The 19572-nt window shown below is 35.6% G+C and overlaps 1 protein-coding gene across 4 annotated transcripts in view; it reads right to left on the bottom strand.

The window, feature by feature from the left end:
• The window catches only part of sif (still life), a 727300-nt gene that overhangs the window by 383873 nt on the left and 323855 nt on the right, over positions 1-19572 (bottom strand). For all 4 annotated transcript variants that reach the window (XM_069812852.1, XM_069812854.1, XM_069812855.1 and 1 more), the window contains one exon: positions 10249-10456. In XM_069812852.1, the coding sequence (XP_069668953.1) occupies positions 10249-10456 (208 nt within the window). The remainder of the gene's footprint in view (positions 1-10248; positions 10457-19572) is intronic.

Genomic DNA, 19572 nt, shown 5'->3' with positions numbered 1-19572 from the left:
CAATAGAAGATAAGAATATTAATATATAACAGGCAGATCTCAATTTAGGAGCAAAAATCTTCTATGTATGTTTTCCAGTTCAAGTGATTATCCAACTCCAAACAAAGAAATATTCTGTTTACAGATTCTTTGAGATCAGTTTCATTTAATGTAATATAGTAGGGAAACAGAGGACTATTATGTGTGCTCAATTTGATTACACTAGTTTCATCAACATTAAGTGCTAGTTTATTTGTACTAAACCATTCACTCATTATACTTAATATTGTATTAGGAGGGTTTATAAAGTAATCATATTGTTTACTTCATGTAATAACACTTGTATCATCTGTGATAAATTATTTACGGTTGAGGCTAAGCTATTAATATAAACTAGAAACAATAATGAATCTAAAATTGATCTCTGGGGAACTCCATGTTTAGTATATTGAAATTCTGAGTGGATACTTCTGTGACCATTTAGTAAAGGCTGTGTAGAATCATAGCTTTTTTTCCGTAAAACGGAGGTTTAGAAGATAGGAACAAGAAAAGTAGCGGCTGATTGACTGAGGCAAGTGAGGCCGGGCTTCAGTCACTTGGCTTAACTGAAATCAAATTTTGAGTTTTTATGTAATGTATTAGTTATTTGAATGAAGCATATATCGCTGTAGAAGCATTTGTATATAGACCTGTTTTGCAGTAAAATTTGTTCCTGAGGCCAGTATCGCTCGTGCCGGGTCTGGTTTGTGATGTATATAGACCTGTTTTGCAGTAAAATTTGTTCCTGAGGCCAGGATCGCTCGTGCCGGGTCTGGCTAGTGATGTATATAGACCTGTTTTGCAGTAAAATTTGTTCTTGAGGCCAGGATCGCTCGTGCCGGGTCTGGATTCTGCATTTCATGTCTTTTCGCAGGCTTTGAGCTTGCGCTTAAAACGTTGTAGCTGAGGCACAATTCGTCTGGCCTGGTCAGCTTCCACTCCTGCCATACATGGGCCGGCCTCAGGGGTAGAGTGGGGTGGGAATAGCAATGGTGACTTGTCTTCCTAAATAGCCCATAAATAACAAAAATTCCAGCTCTTTGGCAGGCAGAGACCCACACTATTCTCTCCCCTTATGTCTTAGTTTATGACTTCAGCGAGGGTGTTGTACTATTGCACTTCGTAGTACAATAGTGAATCTGGGCCAATGTTGTTATGTATTTCGAGAAAATATAAACACAAACAAATGCGAGAAATAATGCTGGTGTAGTTAATTCATTGTTAGAGTGTCCTTTTTCGAGAAGAAATAACACTAAAAGAAAGGCAGTTTTAAATAAAGAGAGAGCCTACCGAGATACCTACGACATCGCTAACATTTATTCTGACATAATCTTGAAAAGCGAGTTTATATTGCATACTGGTATGGGCAACAAAATGGTTAAGTGGTTATGTGGTTCAAAATAAACTTCTCTTGGCCTTGTTTGTTGCTATCAAGGGAAAAAATAAAAATAAAAGAAAGAAAGGGAAATTTCAACACATAATATGGGTTGCTTCATGACACTGAAACAATCACTGAAACTCACAGCATAACAGTTTATTTGGTGAGTGAAATTATTATTTTTCATTAATAGTAATAATAATAGACTAATAATAATACAGTAATAATGATATTAATAATAAAATAACAATAATAATTAATATCATAAACATTTTCTATCGGAGGCACTTAAACTAGTTTCATCTGGCCTCACCAAGGATTTCGATCACCGGCCGCTACTGAATCTAATGTGTTGACGGAAGGTGTACTGAAGGATGTGGAAACTAACGTCGTGCAATGTTCGAACATGAGACAGGAAACCAACATACTATTAAGTTTGCTTTATTCCACAGGCATCCAGGAACACGTAAAAGTGGAGCAATGGCTAAGCTTGTTAAAATTGGTTTCAGAGGTTATGTTCGTAGCGAAGTTTGTTGACTGAAGTGAATGGTGAATGACATTTTTCCCCTCGCTCTGAGTGCATGCTGGTGATTAAATGGACATTTACTGGACCATGAATGATTGGAGGAATGAGCATGGTCTCGTTCTGCCGTTCTTTCAACAATTGACCTACATAAAGAGTGTCCCAACAAGAACGTCGGATTTAATAATGTGATTAAATGCAATAAAAACGGATAACAGAATAGATAACAGGGCCACCAAACCAACAAAAAACAATGGCGCAATGTCACAACAATATCTTTTTATTGGCACTACATCTGCTCTGTTATCTGTTATTGTTTAATTTATTCTTCGCATTATTAAATCCACGTTCTTCTTGGGGCATTCTTTACATAATTATACATTTTTTTTAACTAATGGGGGACACTGATTTGCTTCATTTACCCCAGTGTCCCCATATAGTGGGCGAGCGCTGAAGCTTGTACTTCTTTGAGCCTCCGTGAAGGCGTTGCTCTTGGTACACAATAGGAGATAAACTGCGGAACATCGTATGGTGATGATCAATGAAGCAATGGTGGAATGCCTGTAGGGAAACAGTACTACCCTGCAAAAACCTATCACCAAACACCGTCTTTTTCTACTACAAATTCCAGTTGGACTCGTCGGGAATCGAACCAGGATTATTAGCGTGGAAATCCGATGCTGTAGCAGTTCAGATAACGGTATCAACGTTTATTATTATTATTATTATCATCATCATCATCATCATCATCATCATTATTATTATGGCTAGGATTATGATGATCTATAAATCATGAAAAAATGTCCTAAAACAATGCATTTATGAACTAAAAATCTCTAAAAAATGACCTTAAAATTCCCTAAAAATTGAACTTACATAATTGGCTTAGTAAGAATATCAATATTCAGACTAATAATTATATTTAATTCTAGTACCAACATTTAAGTTTATTTAATTTTACATAATTTTTCTAAGTAGTAGACTTTAATTAATTATTTTACCTCGTGTAGTTCCATAGTCCACAACAAGGCCACTCTTATCCGGAACTAGCAAGTATGGAGAAGTCTATATTGAAGGGGTGCTTGGACTGATCCATTACGTGGTGGTTTACAACGTTAAAATGACAATATTTGTGTAGAAAAACGATTAAAATAATATACAATATAATGGTTATTAATTGAAAAAAATATGTTGAGAAAATATCGAAGAAAATAAATAATATTTTACATTAATAATGGGGATTTATGGCCAAAATTAAATGAAAATTCCCCAAAAGTGACCGAATAAAACAAAAAAAATGCTCTTATGAGTTGTAAGAGGTAAAAAATGCAAAAAAAAAAGGCCTTAAGAAATATGTTTTAAAACACTCAGTTTATTACATAACATATAAATACTAAAGCACCTACTTATGTTTCTGGCTTACTAAAATAAAGATGCAATTTCATCAAAATCCTAGCCCTAATTATTATTATTATTATTATTATTATTATTATTATTATTATTATTATTATTATTATTATAACTAAACATTCACAAAAATATACATACTGTTTGCAGATGACACAAGTATAGTAATTACAGCCAATAACTACAACACATTCCAATCTTCAACAGAGGAAATTCTCTTCAAAATATGTGACTGGTTCTCAGGCAAAAAAATTGGCATTAAATTGTAACAAAACTAACATAATTCAATTTGAATCCTATCCAAATTCAACCTCGCAAATTTCTAACGCTATAATTAACAATAGATCCCTATTATAAACAACAACAACCAAATTTCTTGGCTTAAAAATCATATTAAAGATACTACCCCCAAACTAAATTCAGCTTGTTTTGCTATTAGATCTATACATAAGATAGTAAGTATCAATACCTTAAAAACAATATATTTTGCATACTTCCACTCGGTAATGTGTTTTGGAATCATATTCTGGGGAAATTCCACAGATAGTAACAGTATATTCCTATTAAAAAAAAAAAAGAGTAATTAGAATAGTAATAGGTGCCAAATCTGGGGAATCATGTAGGACTATTTAAAAAAACTACAAATAATGCCCATGGCTTGTCAGTATATCTTTTCATTAATAATCTTCCTCTTATGTAATCGTGAAAACTTTGTAACTAATTCAACAGTTCATAGCATAAATACACGTCAAAAAATGACTTTTATACTCCATCAGCAAGTCTATTGTGCTATCAAAAAGGAGTGCGTTATATGGCAGTAAAATTTTTAATAGCCTACCTATCGATATAAAAAATGAAACTCAAAACATAAGATTATTTAGGGCCAAATTAAAGAAGTACCTAATTTCTCACGCCTTCTATTCTGTAGGTGAATTCATGACATTCAACAACGCTTCATGAGATTGATATTAAAACTTTGTAATCCATGTTGAATCTTTCGTGCATTACTTTTAACACTTGAATATAAATAATTGATTAAATGTTGATCTTACTCGTGTTAATTATGTAAGCATGTGCGGCTTACAGCTGTTTCGGTGCTACTTCACACCATCCTCAGAGCCTTCTGTGTCTCGGCGTCATCTCAACTTTCCTGCCTGTTGTGTGGGTGCGTTCGTGTGATGAAGAGTTGTGTCAAATAGTGTGTGTGTTCTGAAATTGATCTGTGTGTTGAGTATTTGATTATTGAACACATAACTAATGCCACCACACATACAACAACATAAATACAGACATGGAAATCCTACACATAAAACCCAAAAACCAAAAACTCAACACACTAGAACAATATGAAATATACAGACACATTAAAACACACCCTGATCAAATACTCAACATACAGATCAATTTCAGAACACACACACTATTTGACACAACTCTTCATCACACGAATGCACCCACACAACAAGTAGCGAAGTTGTGATGGCACCGAGACACAGAAGGCTCTGAGGATGGTGTGAAGTGGCACCGAAACAGCTGTAAGCCACACATGCTTACATAATTAACACGAGTAAGATCGCCATTTAATCAATTATTTAAAACTTTGTGTTGTACTAGTAGATTATATTGTATATCTCTTCTGTATGTATTTCATATAGACTGTGACTGTCAATTAAGACTTTATAATAGTATTAAGTTTTTTGACTTGTTCCATATTCTGGCTGTGAAGCAATGTATGAATACCATGCAATATTAATAAATACAATATAATACAATACCTAAAGTACTCTAAATGAAACGAAATATGTGTGTAAAAATGCAAGTTCCAGTATATCCAAATAAATCACAGTTTCTGTGCAGATTATTATAATTACTATTATTATTATTATTATTGTTATTATTGTTATTATTATTATTATTATTATTATTATTATTATTATTATTATTATTATTATTATATGCAGATGGATATTTTACACTGAAGCTTTTGATCGAAAAACATAGATAATTTAATATTGAAACCCACCTGGCATTTATTGATATGAAGAAAGCCTTCGACAGAGTAGATAGAAACAAATTATTGAATATTTTAGCACATGATGGTATTCCAAATCAATTAGTAACAGTTATTTACAATATTTATAACAATGATGATATACAGGTTAGGACTGAAAACAAATATTCAGAATGGAAACAAATAAATCAAGAAGTGAGACAGGGTCGTAGTTTATCTCCTCTATTATTTATAATATACATGAATCACATCATTAAGGAATGGAGATTGAAACCACATGGAAGTATACCGATAAGTCGTTTGTCCCAAATAGATACTTTATTATTTGCTGATGATATTGTGTTTATGGCAACTTTAGACGGTAATTTACAACGTTTGGTTTACAACTTTAATCAAATGGCAGAAAGTTTCAATATGGAAATTTCAATTGACAAATCTAAAGTGATGGCTTTTTTAGGAAAGGAACCAGTCCGTAGCAAAATATGCATCAATAATAAGATCATCGAACAAGTAAAAAATTTTAGTTATCTCGGTTACCAAATTTCATATGAAGAAGAAAAGGATTTGAATGAGAAAATTATTAAATTCAACAGAGCAATGGGGATAATTAATCAGATATTCAAACCAATCTTAGTACAAAAACACACGCGCACCAGAATTTATAAAACATTGGCCAGACCTATACTCTGTTTTGGTAGTGAGGCTTGGACGATTCGTAATATTGATTCACAAAGATTAACGGCGGCAGAAATGAGATTTATGCGTCGTACAGCGGGATACACGAGAATGGATCACATTAGAAATTTTGACATTATGAAGGAACTGCAGATTGAACCGATTACGGAATACCTACAGAAATACAGACAAAACTGGAGATCACATGTCATCAGAATGCCTCGTTCTAGAATTCCACGCCAAATTTTAAATTACCATCCTGTGGGCAAGAGATCCTTGGGCCGACCGTTCAAGCGTTGGCAAGAGACCGTAACGGGCGACTAGGCCCAATACATGCAAGGATGATGATGATGATTATTATTATTATTGTTATTATTATTATTATCATCATCTATATTTATTACTAAGCATAACTTTGCAAGATACGTGTCTGTCAGCCTTATGTAGCTAAATCATGAAGGAAGGAGTGGAAGGGAAGAAACTAGGCAGAAAAGCAACAAACGTGATAGAACTAATTCTGTAATGCGATCTTCGGTTCTGCTCTATAGGCCTACTCGGCAAACATGAATCTAATATAGGACGACAAGTACTAGTGAAGACCCGCGCTACAGAGTTCTTCTTCAAAGTCTCCAAAACTAGCAGAGCAAGCAAGGATCTCTTGTGACAGTGCCCAGAGGCTACGAGGAATTACGTCCCCATGAATATCGTGTTCAGTGTGCTCAGGAAGTGCAGCAATTACTGTACTTGTGCGAGAACGAACTCAGTATTATACATGATTTCATTCGTTTGTGGAACAACATGGAATGGCAGTATTGCATCTACTGTTTTTCAGCGATGAGTTCTGAATTCATCTTAGAGAATCACAAACAGTCCAACGAACAGGTATTGGACCTCTGAAAACCCACATGTATTACATGAAACACATCTGTACTGTGAGGAAATTATTGTACGGTGAGCGATTTCACGTCGTCGCAACGTTGGTCCCATTTTCTTAAACTCTACCAAGATTGTCATTTCACACTTTACTACCCTACTTTATGTTGAAGAATGTGATTACTGGTTCCAATAGATGGCGCCACATGCCACACTTCGAGCACAACCAAACCACTACCTTCTTAAGGAAATTATGTGGGGCCTGATTTTTCAAAAGCTATAATTTATCTTGCCGCAAATTTCTTTTTATGAGGTTACTTGAAATGTGTGAATTCTAATAGTATGGCCCAGAAGTTCCCGTACCGCTTATACTGGGTTTATGCGTTCTTTCGCCATAACAAAAGTTTTTATTTTCAGACGAATAGAAAAATTAATCAGTAATATTTTCTCCTATAGCATCAATGACTCTCTGCCAACGCTGGGGTAGTTTTTCCATTCTACGTCAGAAGAAATCTGCTGATTTAGTGTTACAGAAGTCGTCAAGCCAAGTTTGTAAAGCATCTTCGTTATCAAAGGAGTTCCCTTGAAGATTTTTGGACAGAGGACGGAAAATATGGAAATCTCAGAGCGCAAATTCGGGAGAATATGGGGATGTGGAATCACCTCCCAACAAAGCTTCTGGATAGCTGCTTTAGTCATGATAGCGGAGTGTCGGTGCGCATTATCGTGTTGCAGCAGCACTTTACACAGTCTTTCCGGTAGTTTTTCTTCAAACCGAAAGTTTGTGCATTCCGTAATTCTTAATATGGGCTTTGTTGAAATGTGGTTTAATAATGAAATGACGAGTAGAAATAAATTGGATGGGACACAGTAAACAAGCAATTCTTTCGTCTTCTTTAACAACAAAATAATCATGTTCTTATTTCCTTTGGAAGTAGTATTTGTTCACGGGTTTAGATTTTGCCATGTTCCAGTTCTCTTTAAACTGCAGTACGCGTACTGCGTATTTATTTATATATATTATATATATTTATGTATTTATTTATTTGGCTGGAATGTGTTACAATGTTGAATGACAGCACTGACATCCGGTCATATAGCTATCACTCACTTATCAACGTACAATTTATTTATCGTCCTATTACTAGTAAAACCAGTTAAGACCAGTAATACAAGTTTTTTATAAACAGGAATTAAAACTTTATTAATGCACGAAAAATAATAATAAATTCTTCAAATAATGTAATTGATTTGTTGCCTGCATGCAACATTTCGGACTTTTTTCATTTTAGTAGAATACAGAGCACGGAAAGACAAGTCGGGGACTGTACTTAACTTATTTTACACAAACAGTGGACTTAATCGGCTTCACTAGTAATAGGACATATATACATAGGTAGACCTTCTTACATTATATGCACACATACATTTTAAAATTTATTTTACATGTATTTTAACTTATTTATTTCCCTCATTCATTTTTCTCTTACTTTCTAAAGGTATGTGCCTAAGGATTTTATTATCTGTTCATTTGTAATTTTTGATAGCGTATTGTATACCTGCCTCCGCGAGAATGAATGTTGATGCAGCCGAGCGTAACTAGAACGTCATGACCGCACTGGTAGAAAAGGTGGGTGGGGTAAGGAAGGATAATAAAGCAGTCCCTCTAAGGAGCTACAGTTCTGCAGGTCTGGATTATAACCTATGAAATATCCAAAAAAACTGCTGTTACACGTGGACTACTTAAAGATGATACTGAGTGGCACAATTGTATGTTGCGTTCAGACGTGTCAAGAATCCACAAGATATACAAGTTGTCATTAGAAATACAAGTGAACTGGGTCAAGATGGTGATATAGCATATACAAAAAAACATTGTTTATAAAGAAATATTATTGTAATCTAAGTCTCATTCTAATTGTGTCAAGTTATGTTTTTCAATCAGTGTTCTGTTTGACTCAATTGTTCGCATATGCAGTATGTAAAGTTATGTTTTATACAAAGAACTGTGTTTGGATCGAATTGCTACCTTCAATGACATTGTACAAAGGTAGTGTGTTCCTTATTGCTGTATATTTTAGTCTAATTGTATATTTATTTTTAAATGGTCATCCAATACACAAGCAGCTGTCCACGCCTGTGGAGTAACGGTTAGCGCGTCTAGCCACGAAACCAGGTGGCCCGGGTTCGATTTCCGGTCGGGAAAAGTTACCTGGTTGAGGTTTTTCCGAGGTTTTCCCTCAACCCAATATGACCAAATGCTGGGTAACTTACGGTGGTGGACCCTGGACTCATTTCACCGGCATTATCACCTGCATCTCATTCAGACGCTAAATAACCAAAGCTGTTGATAAAGCGCCGTAAAATAACCTACTAAAATAAAAAAAATACAAGCAGCTATTGTTCCTTCAGGCCCCTAATACTGTGAATTAACGCAAAATCAATTTTGTATTATTCTTGCGTTATTGTATCATTGTTTGTCCTTCTGATACAATTCCTTAGCGATAAATGTGAGGCCTACATTCAAACGTGACCACATGGATAAATATATAATAGGATGCTAAACTGCGGTCAGCACCATCTGGCGGCGGGGGGCTGAAATAAGATGATCAGCGCCCAACGTCGTAGGTGGTGAACATTAGAACTACGTGTTGGGTACATTACCCAGAATTCTCTATTTATCCGTTCGAGATATTGCTCGAAGAGACAAGATGGCAGACAGAAACTTGCTAATAAGTGAATATAAAGTGATGCTATGTGTGTGTATAAACAGTGTATGTTAAACAGTGATGTTTATGGACGTTGTAAAAATAGTGTTGTTGAATGTATTGTAAAGTAATAGTAATATAATAAATTGAACTATATAAGTAGTTCTTGCAGACTTTTCCATTACGCTGTACAATAAATACCCAAAGAATACAATCCCAATTATCTAGCCTTTTGCTTTATTTTTTGTCTCTGTCTGGTTATATTTTAATTGGATAGTGTAAAATAGATCGTCTCTTTTATCTTACTGTTGGCTCCGGTAAGAATTTTCAGTAGAAGATGCTGTGAGGAATAAAAATGTAAATGTTTTATTTTAAATTGGGTTAGTTTTGACTATCGATGAGGGTGGGAGGGAATACTTTCTGCACAGTTTAACATTTTCGTCACCAGGTGCGCTGCTAAATGCATGGAGTAATTATTACTCTTTTCGCTACTTGGTGCGCTGCTAGATGTAATAACGCCCCTCCTCCCAACAGGTGGCAGCAAGAGCAATTTCTATAACAGCGCCTCTAGTATGTGTTAGGGGAACTCAGTAAGTTTCGCATCCTATTATATATTCATCCATGGTGAAACAGGACGTGTTGAGCGCTTCCATACCTGGAGTTATGGTCGCTCAGGTAGCCCCTGTCACGGTCCCTCTCTCGCTCTCTCTCCCGCTCTCTTTCGCGGTCTCTGATGAGTTCATTGCGGTCGCTGTAGTATCCCTCCCTGTCACGTGCCGCACTACTGCTGGGTCGCTCCATGCCGAGGCGGTGTGGCAGCGGTAGAGTCGAGGACTTGTTCATGCTGGCGCTACTCCCAGGACCTGCAACATAAAAAACAATACATTCAGACGCTTCCATGACCAAGATCATTGTTATTAGAGGTGGGATGTGACAGCATTTTGCTTTCACAGCTTCGAACTGTGACAGCTCTGGAAAATTTGCTGTGACAGTTAATAGCGATTTTATCACAGTGTGATTTTTGTGTTCCGATGATTCTTGGCGACTGTGAATGTTTCTTAACACAAGCCGACAAATGTTTATCTTTATCGTTTTTCTGCGAATTAATATACGGGTGCCACGTGCTATACGTTGTACACCAAAAACAGAACGTGCCAAATTGCATCTTTACTTGTTGAAACTCGGGCATATTTCTGCATTAATTTTTTTATTTGTTTTTCCAGGTGACGATATAAAAAATTTTAGACTCCCCCTATTTTAAAATCCGACAGGTTTACTTTTTTACACTTGCGTATTTCGTCTCTAAGTGCCGTTTCAATTTCGCGGCTTTCATACACTCGTTTGGAAGCACTTCCCAACAAACAATGCAGCAAGGTTTTGGTTCACTCTCATTGCCACACCAAGTAAATCCAAATTCCAAATAACTCTTGTCATATTTACGGAAGTATTTTTTTCTTTGAATAGCTACTAGTAGTACTAGATATTTCTTTAATGGCACTATAATTAATATATTTCTTTACACACAGCTTCTGAACTATTAGCACTGCCTAAATGAAGTGTATCATCATGTTCCTTTCTTTTCAAAGATCCAGATCGAAGACAGTTTTCCATTATTTATAATGGAGATATGGACAACTACTAGCGGGTACCACATAAGAAGGATTTCAAACAACTAACTGCTAGCAGGCAAGCGATGAATCAACAATGCACAGAATCTGTTATAATTTACTTGCGATTGGCTACAAGAAATATAATTAAAAAAGTATTATAATTAATTCTATTTTAAAATATAAGTATACTGGTATTAAAATATTCTACAAAAATAATAAATTTGCTTTAGAAGGGAACAAGAGTAAGGTGGTCCGCGGAACTGTTCTGACTTAAAAAAGTGGTCCCCATTTAAAAAAAGTTTGAGAAACGCTGTTCTACGAAATGGAAATATAAAAATTGGAACTTTATCCTTTGAAGAGGTGGAAAAATTAAAATATCTTGGAACAACAGTAATAAATATAAACGATGCTCGGGAGGAAATTAAACGCAGAATAAATATGGGAAATGCGTGTTACTATTCGGTTGAGGTTTTATCATCAAGTCTGCTGTCAAAAAATCTGAAAGAGTTTATAAAGCAATGATTATATTACCGGTTGCTCTGTATGGTTGTGAAACTTGGACTCTCACTTTGAGAGAGGAACAGAGGTTAAGGGTTTTTGAGAATAAGGTGCTTAGGAAAATATTTGGAGCTAAGAGGGATGAAGTTACAGGAGAATGGAGAAAGTTACACAACGCAGAACTGCATGCATTTCATTCTTCACCTGACGTATTAGGAAAATCCAGACGTTTGATATGGGCAGGGCATGTAACACGTACGGGCAAATCCAGAAATACATATAGAGTGTTAGTTGGGAGGCCGGAGGAAAAAAGACCTTTGGGAAGGCTGAGACGTAGATGGAAGGATAATATTAAAATGGATTTGAGAGAGGTGGAATATGATGGTAGAGACTGGATTAATCTTGCTCAGAATAGGGATTGATGGCGGGCTTACGTGAGGGCGGCAATGAACCTCCGGGTTACTTAAAAGCCATAAGAAAGTCTAAGATAAATTTGGGCCTACTGAATAATGCGCTCTATTGGACACTAAGTGTTCGTTATTTCGCTTAAAGACAGCAATTTCCACTGCTGCAAAGACTGAAGAACAACTGAAATTGAATTTCACAGTGAATAAAGTTAAAGATTAAGAATAAAACATTTCAATGAAGAGATTGATCTGAAATGACGTTCATGTATGCCAAGTCTATAGACAATTAATATATTATTGAATTTCTAGATTATTCAGTTACGATATGGAGAATGGAATATGACATAACGTGAGATGCCGTGTTAAAATCTAGCTAGACAAAGCTTGATGTTTACATTTTTTATCTTTGCGACCGTCCATAACTTACTGTTGCGTCAGGGTTTTCACATTTTTGTGTTGTGATATTTGAGCTCTGTGTTCTATACCCACTAGACATGCACGGATTTAAAAGCTTAAACGAATTTTGGTACAGTTATACAAGAAAAGGTGGACATTATTTTTCAATACTCAACTATATATAGAAGAACGGGCGATCCAGTCGCAATAATGAACAATGACACGGTCACATTGAGGTCGACAACGACTAGAAAAATTTGACACTAAAGGTACTGGATGAATATATTATTGTTCTTGTTGTCCAATGATGCCAATAAGGCACCACTTATGAGACAATTAGGCCAGGAGATAATGAGGTAGGGTGGCCAGTTCCTTTCCTTCTCCATTGCATACATCGCTGACTACACTGTTTTCGCTGTAAGAAAAATCCTAATTTAAACACAAGCACGTGACTGTCATACCCGTGATTGGCTCACAGTCGAAACACTCACACGACGCAGGAAAATATAGTTCGTATTTGGAAACTATCATCTTGTATTATTTGAAAATAAAAAATTGAATTCTAGTTGTTAAATACAATGAAACATTTAACTTCACTTAGATGTAAAACGATATGTAAAAGAAAAGCTACTTTTATATTTTATTATGTACTATGAACGCGGATGAATACCAACAGTAATACCGAGGTAGTCTGTTCTTGTAACAAGGTAGCGTCACTTGAGCTCGTAGTTGTTCACGTAAGCACGTGGTACTGTACTATGGCCTCTGCATCATTGGTGTGTGTGGTTATTAACCATAAGAGTGAAAACTCTCTCAAAAGCGGAGAAAAACAAATAGGCTTAAATGTATATAATAACTTAAGTGAGTTTTAATTACAGTAATTATAAAGTAAATATTTCCTAAACAAATGAATGCATAGTAACAGGAATTGTTTAACATGAAACAGAATGTACAACAGTAGGCGGGAACACGTACTGAGAATCTATGGCTCCAAACAGTGGCCTCACTTTAGTCACGTGCTATTGTTTATATTAGGATTTTTCTTACAGCGAAAAGATTATAGTAACATTTACACTAGTCAGACTTCAGATGTAAATATAGAAACAATTGTTCTTCCTCTGAGACATATTGTCAAGCGAGACATACTGCCAGATAATAGATATACATATTAGCCAGAACCTCAGTCAGAGGATGATGAATATATTATAAATAAATAATTATCTCCGTACCACGAAGCGGGAAATTGCACTGTCTGCAGGTGCACTTTCACGCACCGGTTACGGAAAGGGTATGTTAGCTGCGAATAAAAGCGGCAACATTGCTGTTCTTTGCCTTATTGAAAGCCAAGATGAAATTTGGTGTTGTACGAGTATGTTTGTGTCTGTAATTTATAGCTTAAAATGGCTTACAGATAAAGTACTACACAGGGAGTGCTTTTGTACGACAATTATGTATTGAATTCGGCTAAAGTTTTTCGACGACATTTGTGAATAAATTCCTGGCGACAGAAAGTGTTTATAGACTAAGAAACGCAAAAGAAGGTTATTATCCTCACCGAATAAAATTTGGATGACATTAGACATCGCTTAGAAAATTTCCCTAAAATGCTTCGTCATATTTTGAAGAAAAGGAGTAGGCTATGTTTTACTTTTCTGTGCGAAGTACTATTAAGCTATTGCAGTTAAAACGTTACACATTTACGTGCAAGAACTACGACCTGGTGATCTGAAATCAGGCGTAGATTTTGTGAGTGGGTTTTAAACGGAATGCACGACTTCATCGTATATTAGTGTGACGAATCAGTCAGTAACATATTCTAAATGCCGATTGTCTCGTAACAGCAGTTAACATCCTGCCAAACTAAGGGCTTTTCCTGACCTTTAAATGCAACAAATTTGCTTTCATGATGTTTCCACAGTGGATATATTTTACAGTTTAACACTAGAGGAAGTGAAAACTGCGAGATAAACCTACAAAGGATAGTTTTTTCTTTACAATTTGAAATTGTGAAAGTGATAAAAATGCTTACCTTTTCAAACATGATATTGAAAGTGTTCCCCATTTGCTTCTGGGCAGGCGTTATACAGTCTAAACACAGTTTTATTTACATGTTGCAACTCTGCGTCCGAAATGTTGGCTATTTCTTCTCGTTTTTTAGAAATTTTGTAGAATTATGTACTGATCGGCTGATCCCCGCTTCTTGTGCTTATTTCGTAATAGATTTTCGTTTCAACTGTTTTATTTATTTATTTGTTTATTTGTTGATTTGTTTATGTATTTATTTGTTTGTTTATTTGTTTATTTATTTATTTAACTAGATAGCTAGTGAGTAAAAATTAAAATTATAAAACAAAAATGTTTCTAGCCACTACCGTAAGAGCCAGGCTCGTGTACGGTGCGGTCTTACTCACTAATATAACATAAAATTTACAAGGACAGTTTACTAAATACAGTAAGTAACTTAATTCAAACCAATAAATAACACACAAGAGTAAAAAAAAAAAAATAAGGAGAACGAGAAAAAGAGAGAAAAAACATTTAATATAAACTTAAAATCAGACAGAAGCCAGTGATATTGAATAAAAACATGAATATAGTGGTGAAAAATAAAAGGTAAAAAAAATACACACATTTGTTAATATTATACATCATGAATAATTTTATAAATTTCTTTTTTAAAATTTTCAATTTTAAAATATTTCAAATTTAGAAAATGGTTTGTAATTTTATTATATAGTCTTGGACCGAAACTAGCACCATGTTTAAGAGCTGCACTTGTATTACATTTAGGCTCGATTAATGGGAAAGTAGACTTTTGTCTTCGAGTACGATATTCATCTCTATTAGATTTATATTTTATTGGATTTCTGTGGTAGTAAGTTAGTATTGCTCTGAAACTCAACTCAACTCAATACTGCGCACAATAACAGAAAACCATCTATCAGCGGCTATGCGTGACCTTGAATTGCAGCGCGCGCAGTAACAGCTGGTTCTGGTCTCGTACGACAGCGAAATAAAATGTCATCTTCATTTCCAATCACGATTTAGGTCATTGGCCCGTCGCTTCCTAGGTCTGCCTACATCTCCCCTTCATTTTGGTTTGTATTGCAATATATACTTCGAATATTCTTCGCCATTCATTCTACTGCATGTGGTCTTTCCAGTTTTGCCTGTCGAATTCTATTTTGTCTGCTACTGCAAATATTTCAAAGTCTTGTCTAATTTCTATGTGTTCAATTCTGCCTTCCCTTGTACAATATAAAATGTATGCACTGTATTTATGAGATCCAAAATTATCTTAATACAAGAAGCATCAAATGTTCCAAATCTATTACATAATGCAGTGATGTCAAAGCAAGCGCATTTTTCTGACCTTGACGTCGTGCGCGGGCAGCAAGCGCTAAGTATGGAAAGAGGAAGGGTTGTGTATATGAATAAGCAACCTATTGCATTAAGAAAACAATGGTGCACAAACTTCAAACGGAACGTGAAATTTTATGTCGTTATTTTTATATGGCTTCTTTCTGTTTGATATTATCTATATTGTCTGTAAAAAAAAAGTACTAGCACTGATTTCTTAATATTGCACTTGTGTTTTAAATCTTAATAACATAATAGAGAGTTAAGAAGGAATATTCACTTAAATTCCATAGTAGTATAATATTATATTGTATTAAGTGGATGAAACACATCATTCATAAAGAAAGTGATATTCCAAAGAAAGAGATTGAGTATGACATGATAAGTTGGAATTTATATTGATGGTATCTTTAGCCTTACAAAAGTAATCAATAAACTAATCAAAAAAATATTACAGTACAAAGCAAAGTTACCTAGGTACTGTATCTGTTTTAAGTGCAAGTAATATTACATAACAAAATTCTTATCGCATTATGCTTTTAAGGTGATATTTGTGAGCAACTTCCTATCATCAGAATATTAAATTATTTTCTCGAAATCTGCTGAAGCTATAGAGCTGACATTTTTACAACACATGGGCACGTATCTTTTGCTTATGTTGTAACAGTAGTTGCGTTGTTAATTCATTTCCTTACAAACAATTTTCATGCGAATATTTTCAAAAGTTTCAATACATTATCTTCAGTAATACGTATATACGGTACATTAGGTTTACGAAAACATTCTGTAAGGCTACTAAATAAATAGGCCTATACCTGAAAATTTCACTTTTCTATACGAAAAGTTGAGAAAATATTTCTTTTGAATAAAAAAATCAAACTTGTGAAAAAATGAGCATTAAAATTAAAACTTACGTTCTTAGGCGTATAATGCACTTATACTTCTCAGGCAAATCTAAAAATTAACATGGATACAGTTTTAATAAGTTCTCTTCCCTTTATCTATTGAATCAGTGTTGGCCATCCCTGAATATAGCTCGACCAAGCGGCATATACCACCTCTTTATTCTGTCTCTTTCCTTTCCGCTGTAAAGCGCTCAGGCTCTCCTGGGCTCTAAAGCGCGATCTTGCTCCTGTGGGCATCAATTGACATGCCTGACATAATGTGTAGCAGTACGTATATCATACTGACATTTCTCCCTTATTTCATTTCTACGCGCCACGTTTATTATTCGATTTCGATTTCTTGTGAGAGAATTTTATTTTATTTTTTGTTATTTTATTGGGTTATTTTACGACGCTGTATCAACATCTGGGTTATATAGCGCCTGAATGAAATGAAGGTGATAATGCCGATGAAATGAGTCCGGGGTCCAGCAACGAAAGTTACTCAGCATTTGCTCGTATTGGGTTGAGGGAAAACCCCGGAAAAAACCTCAATCAGGTAACTTGCCCCGGCCGGGATTCGAACCCGGGTCACCTGGTTTCGCGGCCAAACTCGCTGACCGTTACTTCACAGGTGTGGACACATTTTTGAAAATGGTGGCCGTTCATTTCGATACAGGCTTCAGTTCTTTTGTGCATATTATCGCACTATAGACTATTGTACCTAATTCCAATTACCAGTTTCATCCTTCGTACGAGTAACTCATGTTGAAATAATTCTATACCTACTCTATAAAAGAATACCTTACGTACTGTAAATTTAATCTTCATTTATGCATGATCAGAAAAGATAAAATTACTCAGAAAAGCTATCTACTGTTCGTTCAAGTGGTTTTGCCGCAGGGTCGTAGAAAGGGGGGGGGAAATCACGTGACAGTTAATTACTTAACGAGGTTCTTTTATTTAAGTTATTTTAAACAGTTGTATAATATTACGTAGACGTCCAATTCCTAAGAGAAATTAATGTTTTCAGAAAAGAGCTAAGACAGCCCAGCTACTAGACTTTACAGAGGGGCGAACAGAAGCAGGTGGTGGAAACCAGGTTGCGACGACGTAGGCAAAGGGACGACAGTGCCTGTGCGAAAACATGATTCAATATTGAAAGCTCTTTCGTCACTGGAAAACGCGAACATATTTCTGGAACGTACTATACTCACTAACTCAGTACTGCATACGCGGCCTCGGTTCTGTGTGAAGAACGGTTGGAAGTTTAGTAGTAGAGGGGGTGGGAGTGAAGTACATTCAAAACTCAGGTACAATAAAAATTGAAGTAAAAATAAAATGATGTCCCTGTATTTTGCCTGCTATTGCAAATATTTCAAAGTCTTGTCTAATTTCTATGTTTTCAATTCTGCCTTCCCTTGTACAATATAAAATAGATCCAAAATTATCTTAGTACAAAAAGCACCAAATGTTCCAAATGTATTACATAATGTGTAGTAGTACGTATATTATACTGATATTCTTCCTTTATTTTAATTCTACGCGCCACGTTTATTACTCGATTTCGATTTCTTGAGAGAGAAAAGGATCAGAAGTTTCAGTCGATGATGATGATGATGATGATGATGATGATGGTGATGATGATGACGACGACGTTTGTTATTTCTTTGGAAACATTTTATTGCGAAAAAAAAACTTGGTGTAGTTGATGTATTAAGAAATTGTTGACTTCCAAGGGCTGACAATACATCACGGAGCGATGACAACGAAGCAATTATGAATAAACAGTGGAGTGGTAGCAGAGATACAGGAATACTCGGAGTGTAATATCTACAGTATTTCCACACTACTTTCCGATGTTTGAACTTGAGTCTGTGGTAAGACGTTCTGTTCATTGTGCGGCATGATAAAGTCATAGTACAAAAAGAACCTATATGAAATAAATGGTACATTATTTATCGATTATCATTATGCGTTTCACGGAATAATAATCACTTAGTCCCCACAACAATTTTTTTTCAACAAGCTCGCAGCAATCTCGTAATTTCAGTTGAAAAATATCGGGATACAAAATGTACTGTTCTCCTTGTTGCTATAAATATTTTATTTCATGTGTGCCGGGTAGTAGTCGGGATAGTACCCGCTGTAGGCATGGTCTCAGCGAAATTGAAACTCTTCCCCATATCCTTGGCTTCTGCCCCTATAGTGAGGCCCTTCGCAACATCCGTCACCATGCTGTCCGTTCTATGCTTGCCGAGGCACTGAAGGAAGTAGGGTTTACAGTCCATCAAGAGGTGCAGGGACTAGCCACACAAGGAAGTGTTCGGCGAATTGATATCGTTGCCATTAAGAACAACTCGGCATACATTCTCGATCCCACCATCCGATTTGTGACACATGCAGATCAACCGCATGAGGTGGTCAGTGAAAAGAAACGGATCTATGAACCAACAATCCCGTTCTATAAAGATAAATATAGCCTGTCCTACATTGATGTAATAGGTCTGATGGTGGGAGCACGAGGTACCATACCCTCCTTCTTTGCCAACAAATGTAAAAACCTGGGCCTAACACACAGCATTGTGAAGGAAATAGCCATTAGTGCCCTCAAAGGATCGGTTCAGATATTGAGAAATCATTTGTATGGGAGTTATAATGGAAATTTCAAGTTATCTTAACCGCTGGCTGTTGATTGGTTTAAATATCAATGCCAATAAATCCGTACTATTATTTTTCTCGCGGTATGGCATTCAAATCATTCTAACCTATCTGATGATTTTTTTCCGCCTTTCTTAACTGTAAATGGGCACATTGGGCACAT

The sequence above is a fragment of the Periplaneta americana genome, chromosome 16 (genome assembly GCF_040183065.1).
Source record: "Periplaneta americana isolate PAMFEO1 chromosome 16, P.americana_PAMFEO1_priV1, whole genome shotgun sequence".
In the NCBI taxonomy this organism is placed as follows: domain Eukaryota; kingdom Metazoa; phylum Arthropoda; class Insecta; order Blattodea; family Blattidae; genus Periplaneta; species Periplaneta americana.
The sequence above is the reverse complement of the archived record's forward strand: the minus strand, read 5'-3'. Positions and strand labels throughout refer to the sequence as shown.